The sequence below is a fragment of the Hippichthys cyanospilos genome, chromosome 6, assembly GCF_059441005.1.
Source record: "Hippichthys cyanospilos isolate Australia breed blue-spotted pipefish chromosome 6, RoL_Hcya_1.0, whole genome shotgun sequence".
NCBI classification, from domain to species: Eukaryota; Metazoa; Chordata; class Actinopteri; order Syngnathiformes; family Syngnathidae; genus Hippichthys; species Hippichthys cyanospilos.
The window spans coordinates 24,983,035-24,993,008 of NC_142374.1; the positions used below are offsets into that span (position 1 = coordinate 24,983,035).

General features: G+C 43.2%; 2 protein-coding genes across 2 annotated transcripts; one reads left to right on the top strand and one right to left on the bottom strand.

The window, feature by feature from the left end:
- The first annotated feature begins 204 nt into the window (after window positions 1-204).
- LOC148422981 (nucleobindin-2-like) lies at window positions 205-6,118 on the top strand. Its single transcript, XM_088417127.1, has 13 exons — window positions 205-309; window positions 1,283-1,417; window positions 2,205-2,312; window positions 2,401-2,533; window positions 2,809-2,912; window positions 2,980-3,165; window positions 3,957-4,047; window positions 4,122-4,180; window positions 4,321-4,413; window positions 4,596-4,685; window positions 4,810-4,983; window positions 5,066-5,117; window positions 5,286-6,118. The coding sequence occupies exons 2-13, from the start codon at window positions 1,286-1,288 to the stop codon at window positions 5,357-5,359; spliced, it is 1,296 nt and encodes a 431-aa protein (XP_088273253.1). The 5' UTR covers window positions 205-309; window positions 1,283-1,285; the 3' UTR covers window positions 5,360-6,118.
- Window positions 6,119-6,274: 156 nt separating this feature from the next.
- LOC148422982 (uncharacterized) lies at window positions 6,275-9,775 on the bottom strand. The gene is made up of 7 exons (XM_088417128.1): window positions 9,551-9,775; window positions 8,766-8,890; window positions 7,813-7,879; window positions 7,542-7,698; window positions 7,339-7,481; window positions 7,141-7,251; window positions 6,275-6,818 (listed from the first exon to the last, which is right to left on the bottom strand). Exons 1-7 carry the CDS (start codon window positions 9,710-9,712, stop codon window positions 6,636-6,638), a joined length of 948 nt encoding a protein of 315 aa, XP_088273254.1. The 5' UTR covers window positions 9,713-9,775; the 3' UTR covers window positions 6,275-6,635.
- Window positions 9,776-9,974: the final 199 nt, after the last annotated feature.

Below are 9,974 nucleotides of genomic sequence, written 5' to 3' on the forward strand. Positions count from 1 at the left end.
CAAGATTCAGGAAAAAAAAACCTTCGCCAGCTCGATGACTGAACGAGCGCCACGTACCGACTGTTTAATCAGCTCGCCGACAGCCTGGTTGACGGGCGACTGGTCCAATCAGCACCCAGCGCGACTGTAGCGCTGCTCTATCGTCCAATGGGATTGGCCGTGGGTGGGACGTCACCATGGTGACCTCCCCCGGCCAGTAGGTTGCCACAAGCGGCTTGAATTGGTGGCAAGCGGCAGGTGGCGGCTGTAAACATACGCAAGCTAAGCTAACAAGAACCTCTTAAAAGTCATAAGTGCATCTGGAAGTCAGTAAGTATTATCATTGGACCTTGCTGACCTTTAATGTGTCTTATTATTACAAGTTAACAATTGAAGATTGTTTTTGGTGCATTTTGTTCTGGGCAGAATGGCTTCACCAGCCAACAGATGGTTCGTATATGAGTAAACACTAGTTGATGGTTCACTGCCTTTGGAGATTTAAAAACAAATCATAATTGTCTGATATTTACAGATTTTTTTTTTTTTTATACAGTGGCTCCGTCAGGTTGTCACAATGTTTTCATCTGTCCTTTTTGTTATATTGTATTCTTATTATTTGGTGGAAATTTAGAAAAGTTTTCTCAAGTTTTATACCCCCAACGTGAGAATATTGGGAAGCTGTACTGACATTTTTTGCAGATTCGGTACAGAAAAATAAAAACAATAATCAAACATTTAAAGTGTTCAGTAAACATGGTGATCAGGTTGTTTGCATGTGTGCCAGACAGTGGTCCCTCACTATAACGCGGTTCACTTTTCGTGCCTTGCTGTTTCACAGACTTTTTTTGTGTACAGTTTTGCTTCTTTCCCCCCCAAGAGAATATGTGTATTCCCAGATAGCAAAAGATGTTAATTCGATGTTGAATTATGGTCAAAATGGTTGATATTTAGTTAAGGTTGACAATACGTGAGATACACATGAGTTACTATTATTAACTATCACTTCAATTTCTTGTGTCCAATATAAGAAGATTTGACGTTTGGGGGTGTTTAGATAAAGGAGAAATGTGTTAATTCCCGTCTGAGAAATGTGTATAAAGTGTATTGTGAGGGAGTTACAGCCTTAAAACATCGCCTATCGCAGGTTATGTTGAGAACGTAACCCCCGCGATTAACGAGGGACCGCTGTAGATGTTGAATAATTCATACAGTTGAAATCGCACTTGATCATGTTGTCCTACTGCCAATTGCCTGTATTGTACGCAAATATGATCTCAAAAGCATACATTTCTGTTTTCCAAAGCGGATGGCAATGGTGCGAGGTAAAGCGCTGGTCAATTGCGCTCTGGTTTTGCTGAGTCTTTGGCTGTGCATCCACTCAAAGCCCATCAGTGTGGACCAGAGCCAAGAAGATGAACGAGATACCCCGCAAAGTGTAGTGAGTCACACCATGTGTTTGCTTTGAAGAGATTATAATGAAATAAATGCTTTAGGTTCAAGGGGCCGTAACATGAAAAGTCAACTTTTCTGAGCTTTTGTCCATGTTCCAAAATGTGCGTTTGGGAGCACACAGCCGGACAGTCAGGGTCCGTAGTAAATAATTCACCCGCCGGTGGAACGGTTGCAACGATTACTGGGTTCCCACGGAAACTGATTTGATAGAAGGAACGCGTGTTAGTGAGAGCGGTATATCGAGGCCACTTTACATTTGAATGCCGTTTTTGGCCCTTTGGCTCTTTTTATTCATGCTCGAACCTCGTGAGGACGATGGATGGATGCATGTTGTGTGGCCTGCTGCTTGAGCTGCAAACAAGCTGTTTTACTTCCTGGTTAGAAAAATCGATACCATTAAACTCACATTTAATAAGAAATGAAATCACCAATGTGCCAAGTGTAATTTTATGCATATATTGCACTGTAAAAAATACTTAAATATCATGTTACGGTCCATTTAATATCTACTTTGATTCTACCCAGATTAATATACATTTTATTGTCAAAATGATTGAATATGCATAGTTGTAGATGCCTACAATATACGTGACCAGGTGTCTTCCAATAATGTCCATACGCCTCATCGAAACGCTTGGATGCTGAATGCGCTAAAAGTAAAACAGTTATATAACTTGTCAGAACTGGTTGTGTTGGACTTTGGAGTTTACACTTTCCAGAAACATGAATCCAGATTTGCAAAAGTAATGCAACCCATTTGCTTCATGTCTCAGGACAGCGGGCTACATTATGACCGCTATCTCAGGGAGGTCATCGAATACCTGGAGAAAGACCCTCACTTTCGGGAAAAATTACAAAACGCCAACATGGATGACATCAAGGTAAAATGCAATGGGGGGGAGGGGGGGGGGGGGGGTGTCTGTTGACTCCCCACGCTTGTTGCGCCACTGAACTGTTGTCATCTTGCAGGAAGGCAAACTTACCAGAGAGCTGGACTTTGTCCACAACAATCTCCGCACCAAGCTGGATGAGCTGAAGAGGGAGGAGATGAACAGGCTGCGGATGCTCATCAAGGCCAAACATGACATGGAGGCAGGGGATGGTAAGTAAAAAAAAAACAAAAAAACGAATTGACAGGATGATCTTCTTACCACGTTTTGACCTGCGTCCCGCTTGTTGCGCAAGACGTGTTGTGAAGTACATCGCCTGTCGAAACATCCCGTGGGGCTGGAAAATTGAATAAGACAACACCGCGGAATAAGACGACGCGGCGGAAATCTTTCACTTGCGCAATATACGTTCTTGCACTTAAAACAGAAGACAGTTAAAAAAAAGACATATATGATCACACAATTTTGAATTTCGGTGTGATTGCAGGCTGGAAAATTGACTACCAGGCCTTACTGAAACAGTTTGAGCACCTCAACCAAGACAACCCCCACTCGTTTGAGCCAGAAGACCTGGATCGTCTCATCAAAGCGGTACGAGCCGAGATAAGGCCTATGAAGCGCGTTTGTCATACACAAGCTGTAACGCTCCCCCCGACAGGCCACGAAAGACCTGGAACACTTTGACAAGGACCGCCACGAATCCTTCAAGCGATACGAGATGATGAAGGAGCACAAGAGGCGGGAGAAGCTGAAAGCCATGACGGAGCAGGAGCGCAAGAAGGAGGAGGAGCGCTACGAGGAGATGCGGAAGAAGCACGCCGACCACGCCAAAGTCAATCACCCGGTAATTAGTTGTGCTAACCAGTGACTGAGCAATTACGCTTTTTCCAAATGTATGGGCATGGGCGAGTTTTAACGCACAGATGTGCATTTTTATATTGGCCGTTAAAAGTGCGCCGGTTAGAGAATACGCACGGATATTCCATTCGACTCGTTTATTAACTGCCATTTTCTGGCATAAACACACAATTAAACTTGGTGGAACACAGAAGCTGCTCAACTTGGAGTATTTATGGTGAACTCGGAACGTGTCGCAAGGAGAAGCAACGCCTTCCAGCGTATTTAACGTTACAAATCGGAAACACGCTTAACTTAACGCTCAAGAAATACATACAAAACTTATGGATATGAACACAAGAAAAAATCGAGAGTTTGTTTACAAATGATGAGATCTATCCCGTTTTGCTCTAGTTTTGACATTGTTGCCAAACTGTTGGTGCGTCACGGTAACATAGAAGATAGCAGAATTTGCCGCCAAAATTAAGGGTGCGTCCTATACACTTATATTTGAGAAACTGCAGTAATACAGAGTTCTCTTTTACTTTTTTACTAAATGATTAAACATTTTACATTGCAACGAGTGGTCAAAACATTTTTTGAATTACAGCAGCTAAAATGATGCTGGCAGCTGGTGAGCTGCTATATTTTGCCAGGGAGCGTTTTTGCAAGATTATCCAAAGTAGAAATCTAGCAAACTGGGTTGAGATCCTCCTTTGACATAATACAATATTGCCAATAAAGGCAGCGAGCTTTCAGCTTTAGCGCACGCCTAAGGTGACGCCGGCGTGTGCATAGGGAAGCGAAGACCAGCTGAAGGAGGTGTGGGAGGAGTCTGACGGTCTCGACCCCAACGACTTCGATCTGAAGACCTTCTTCAAAATGCACGGTAGCCCTGACGCCTTTTACCTTTACGACTACTTATATTTGCCATGAATTCCCGTATCTGGCGCGCATGCGCAGACAGCAACGGCGACGGCTTCTTTGACGAGAACGAGCTCGAGGCCCTCTTCACCAAAGAGGTACGACGTCATCGCGCGCTTCACCTGTCGTGACACCTGCACAGCGGGTATCGGAAGAGAACATTTCGCTAATATTGCCGTCAAGCTATCTTCATCGTCTGTGAACTGCGGAAAGCGAAATAGTGTATTCTGTGCCGAAGCTCGAGAAGGTCTATGACGGCAAGAACGCAGAAGACGACATGGTGGAGATGGAGGAGGAGAGGCTGCGCATGAGAGAGCATGTCTTGAATGAGGTAGCATGATTCAAATGCATCTGGAAAATATTTATATGGCTTCATTTTTCATCTCACAGCCTTAGACTAAAATGTATTCAATAGTCCCCCCCCCCCCCCAAAAAAAAATAGACATTGGAATCATTCTGTGCGCAACGGAAGTTCTGAAAGGTTTTCACAATGAGCGTTCGCGATGCGTTCAGGTGGACACCAACAAAGATCGACTGGTGTCGTTCGCCGAGTTCATGGAGTCCACCAAGAAGCAGCAGTTCCATCAAAAGGAGGAATGGGAGGTTCGTTTCGGTGTAAAATACAAATAGAATCACGATCGACGACTACTGGCGGAACACTTTGAGAATCGCTGAAGCGAAGCCTTGGAGGCCCCGTTGTTTGAGCGAATCGATGCGCGGCTTGCAGACTTTGGAGCAGCAAAAGTCCCCTTTCACCGAGGAGGAGCTGGCGGCGTACGAGCAGCAGTTGGCCAAGGAGGGCGATCTGATCAGGGAACGGGCGGCGGAGCTTCAGAAGCAGCGCGAGGAGCTTCAAAAGAAGCAAGATGCAATCAACGCTCAGAAACACGACGTTCAGCAGGTCCCTGAATGCAGCAGGCCCCAGTTTCTGGACGCAGGCACGTTTTCATCATTTCAAACTGATTTTCTTGACTCTCTTTAAGGCCATGGAGGAACTGGAGAAGAGAAAAGCCCAATCTAAGTCGGATGTCAAAGGTAAGTAAATTGTGAAGATAGGATCCCAGCTATGTCGCGAAACATCAAAAATTGCATGACAAATGAAAAACCGGCAAATGACTACTTTTCGCCACTAAAAGAATGTGCCAGTAAAAATACAAATGACCACAATTTGATCAGGCATTGATTTTTTTTTTTTAATTGCAGAGTCGGTTGCAGGAGGAGAAGCGTCGCTACACAAGCAAACGTCACAAACCCCCTCTGCGCTCTCACACTCTTGATGGTCATTTCAAGCTTCTGTCCTGTCTGCTTTTGTTCTTTGGTCATTTGTTTTCGGTATCAGTGGATGAAAGCGGGGGTACAAAGGGATGGAACATTTCTGGTAAATTTCCGTGGGAATGTAAGGCAGGGAAATTATATTATGTAATTATATTATTTGAGAATTGCTGGAATATCTGAGAGTGAGCCTAAAACCGCTGCTGTAAATCTCAGGGGGAAACGAGTTATAGTATTTATTAATTTATTTAAATCTACAGCTAGTCTCATCATGAGAACCGCATCGCCGAGGATGTTTACTTTAAATATTTTTACTGAATTTTGGAATGATCTCTCGATGGTTTGCCAGGTATGAATGCATGCGTGACAACAAATTGAACATTGGGTTAGCAAATATTGTTTTACAACAGCGTGAATAATTATTTAGAGTGCATATTTTAAATAACTGGCTTATTGTATGACAAATCGCGAGGCGGATATTTCTTAGCCCTTGTGTGTAGACCAGCAGGGATTGAAATGGGCGGGAGTTTCCAGTTTCTTCTTCTTGTCGTTGATTAGCTTGTTTGGCGTTAGGTAAAGTGCTCGTAGGCGAAACGCCGCCATCTACTGGGGTAAAGTGTGTACTAGGAAGTTAGGCTGGCAATTTATTGCACTCTAATGGCCTTCATTTATCAACAAATCATTCTCAAATTACACATAATTCATTCGTATTCCCTACAGCCCCGTTTTATAATGAACAATAAACAAAGCATTCACATCTCCAACATGGCAAGTATGTTCTTTTGCTTGGTATTTTTTATACTATTTTTTTTTTTACTTTTATACGTTTTTCTACATGGAAATATGAACGTTCTTGTCGATGGAAGTTCATGTCACATTGCATGCTTCTTTAAATTGAAAAAGGACAACACCTAGATGAATTGATGCAAATCAATATTCATTTAAATCAATGATAAAAATATTTCATGTTTCATCCCACATTGTTGTGTACATTATTACAAACGTAAGTTATATTTAAAATGGATTTTTCTGTGATAATTTCATTCAATAATAAAGGAATCATTTGATTTTTTTTGACACTCCATATTGAAGACGCCCTCTAATTCACGATCTTATTCAGTTAACCCCATTTGAAACAATATAACGTGATCATCTGTTTCCATTTTGGTTAATAGGGAACACAACATGCAAACGCCGGTGCTACATTCGACTGAATCTTCGTTCACGTTGTTTTAGCAGCGGGACGATGAAAGAGGCTGCTGGTTGGCGGCGGGAGGGCCTTCACGCCCGCCCGTAGGTGTTGTTAAGGCGCTCCATGAGATAGGTGCCGGACCGCACCGGCGGGTACTTGTCGGACCCGTCGATGCAGCTGATCACCGCCTCGTCGTCGGGATGCACGAAGAAAGCCAGGGATTGGCGGGTGCTGCTGGAGTCGCCGGCCGGCGGGAGCAAAACTCGGTGGCGCTTTTGGACGCACATGAACGAGAAGCTTTGTATGGCATCGTGAGACCCCGAGTCCCCGTGTTTACCACCTGCATACTGCCTTAAGTTCTAATCGTTTTAAAAAGTATCTTAAATAAGACTGATAAAAATGCTAGCATCAGCACTATAGTCCATATATACAGTGTATATATATATATATATATATATATATATATATATATATATATATATATGTTTTTTTCCTGAATAAAGGAATGAAATCAACACAGAAATTCTTGAAAATAGACTGCCTTTTTTCCCTCAAGGGTACCCCATGATGTTTTTTTTTTTTTCAAGCGCTCACCACCGAGACAAAACGGTCGCTGGTCCAACGCTGCATCAGGTCGGCGATGTTGATGAGAACGGTTCCGGGTACGCAAGGGGCGCAGATGAACTCACCGGAACGCTGACGCACCTCAAGACGCGCGCACACAGACACAAACAACGCACTCGCCGAGGAATCGAGGTTTCAAATACGACCTGACCTTTTTGGTTTCCGTACTTGGAGACCCTCCGTGTTCTGGAAGAGCAAGGTGATGGTCCCGTAGTCGGAATGCTCTCCGCATCGCACCTGATCCTCCTTGGCTTGCTCGCTCTTCACCGGCGGGTAGTAGAGCGAGCGCAGCGTGGTGTTGTTCTCCTCAGCTGCGAGACGCGCACGCAACGACCAGCTTAAATCGGCAAAAAAGCGCGATCGAAACGTACTTCCGATCAAGCGGTGAGCGTTCAGGAAGATATCGGGGTCCACATCCAGACTGTGCGCCATCACCCTCAAAATGCGCAGGCCCAGCTCTTTGCAGCGATGGAAAAAAGCCGTTTGGGTCTCCCGGAATCCGGCCGCCGCCTCAGCTGTGGGCCATTTCTCCCGAGGAATACACATCACAGCGAGTCACTATTTTATGGGAGCTGGTTTATTTGCCAGGATGATGCAAGCAAACATTGTAAAATAAGAGTAAACTTTCCCCACGCCGCTTACTGTGTCGGGATGCAGCGAAGTCAGATTAAAGGCCTCTTTGAGATCTCCTGGTTTTTCCGGGGTTAACCTGAAAGTGGACAAAGGAAGAGTTAAGAACTTACAGGTACAAAAAATAAATCAAAAACACGCAGAGGATAAATATTTCATTGATTGTCGAAACATGTCGACTTTGAATATGCTGTCCTGCTATCCCTTTTAAATGCTTACAAACGGGAGGCTGAGAGGTACACAGGTAGTGCAGATGTCAAGTTTAGCCCATGTCAGGCTCATTTACTGCCATTCGACTTTGGACATACTATAAACGCAATATTTTAACATGCGATATTTGCATTAGTCCTTTCAACGGCAAGAGTGCAATAGAAATTTTTGGCTTAAATGTCGGAGGAACGCTTTTATTTCGCTGCATGGAAGCGTTTTATTTTTGTTATAAATTAATATTTTATATTATATCTGCATATTCCCTTTTGCAAAATCTGCAGCATTGAATAGCTGTTTACTTTTTTTTCCTCCACAAAATGAAAATGATTCCAAACGAAACAGTCTTGGAATATACAGTATATAATGTGTATATATAAGCTACGGTCTGATTACACTGAACATTTTGAGGTACTGAAAGTAAAAATATATTTATATTTGATGATGTTATGAGCCCAAGTTGGGTATAATAAAGCCAGGTTAGTGAAAAATCCCCGGACACCCCGGCGTTAACCAGATGCTGCCTATATGTACAACCTATCCACTATTAAATTATGGATTACTGATAAGCTGTAGAGAGAATGCCTTATCAGTAAAAAAAAAAAAACGGCACTGTTCCATTTTGATCGAATCTTCCAATAATGTCGAGTCACATGACTGGATAAACGCAAAGAAAATTTGGCTCCTGATTAGGAAAACAAACACTTTGCTGTTTAATAATTAACACTGCAAAATAAATAAATAGATAAATGAAAAACCTTTCAGTCTCAAGAGCAATCCAGCCGTGGTTGGGACAGTTTGAGAAGTTATTCCTGGAGAACGGCTGCTTAAGATGCTCTGGCTGCAGGAAAAATCTCCTGGAAGCATCCATGACGTGATCAACCTGGATGAAAAAGCTTGCTAGTCATCGTTTTCCATAATCCCGATATCAACAAGTCATAACTGCACTACTAGCGCAGTTAAAAAAAATACAAAGATGCAACAAATACGACGTAAGTGAAGCCAAAACTTTTCTTGATGACATGTTCTAAGCAAGGGTTCTCAAAAACAGGTCACCACCAAAGATTTAGTGACAAAATAATCAAGCTCTTTGTGGGTCCGTTTCAAAATGATCACATTTTTAAAAGTATATTAAACTGTTTGAAAAGTTGCGAATACATCCACAATTTAATATGAAATAAAATGAAAACAACACAAGTATTCAGCATTTTTCATTAGGAACCCAAAGTATTTCCCCTGGGGTCCACGGACCCCACTTTGAGAACCACTGGTTCAGCCTAATGGGGCCTCATAGAATATATTATTGACACAAAAATGTTGGGCTTGACTTCCGATTTGAACATCCAAATTATTTATGAATATAAAGTTTTGAAGAATAACAAGACGTGTGTTTTGTTTGCGATTATTGCTTAATTCCATTCCTAGCACACATCGGAAGTGGAATTCCTCCCCCTGCAGTATACATTTCATTGTGATGTTCTTCCATTTTCTATCCCTTTTTTTAACCCGCACGATTCCAAGCGCAATCCGCGTTGAGTCTCACCTCCTCCTGCGTGATGCCAGTATTCCTCAAGAAGACGAAGCCCACTTCCATAAAAGCCACTTTTAACTCACTGCTCAGTTGCTGGAGTTGCGCGTTGGAAACCTCTTCAACGCCGAGGCCGAACGCGCTAAAGTCCACCACCGGGATGCTCATTGTTTTCATCAAATGAACTAAAAAAAAAAAAATAGAAAAGGCTAAAAGTTCGGACACGCCGCAAGCGAACTCCGTAACAGAAGACCGTTGTGTTATTTGAGAGACCGCCTTATAGTTTGACAGCTTCCAGCCATGTGATCGCCTCCGTCCAATCAGAGAGGCGGGGGCGCGGCGTCGGCGATATCAGCTGCCAACGCGCCAAAGGCAGAATGATGTGGACGCGAAGCGCACGTATTTCGCATGTAAACACAAAAATATCGAGCCCGAAGGA

What these genes read in the sequence shown, in the direction of transcription:
- LOC148422981 (XM_088417127.1), top strand. Translation starts at nt 1,286, where the DNA reads ATGGCAATGGTGCGAGGTAAAGCGCTGGTCAATTGCGCTCTGGTTTTG. An exon ending in CCAACATGGATGACATCAAG is followed by an intron (nt 2,313 to 2,400) that starts GTAAAATGCAAT and finishes GTCATCTTGCAG; the next exon opens with GAAGGCAAACTTACCAGAGA. An exon ending in AGAAACACGACGTTCAGCAG is followed by an intron (nt 4,984 to 5,065) that starts GTCCCTGAATGC and finishes ACTCTCTTTAAG; the next exon opens with GCCATGGAGGAACTGGAGAA.
- LOC148422982 (XM_088417128.1), bottom strand. Translation starts at nt 9,712, where the DNA reads ATGAAAACAATGAGCATCCCGGTGGTGGACTTTAGCGCGTTCGGCCTC. An exon ending in CTGGCATCACGCAGGAGGAG is followed by an intron (nt 8,891 to 9,550) that starts GTGAGACTCAAC and finishes TTTTTCATCCAG; the next exon opens with GTTGATCACGTCATGGATGC. An exon ending in CGCTCACCGCTTGATCGGAA is followed by an intron (nt 7,482 to 7,541) that starts GTACGTTTCGAT and finishes CGCGTCTCGCAG; the next exon opens with CTGAGGAGAACAACACCACG.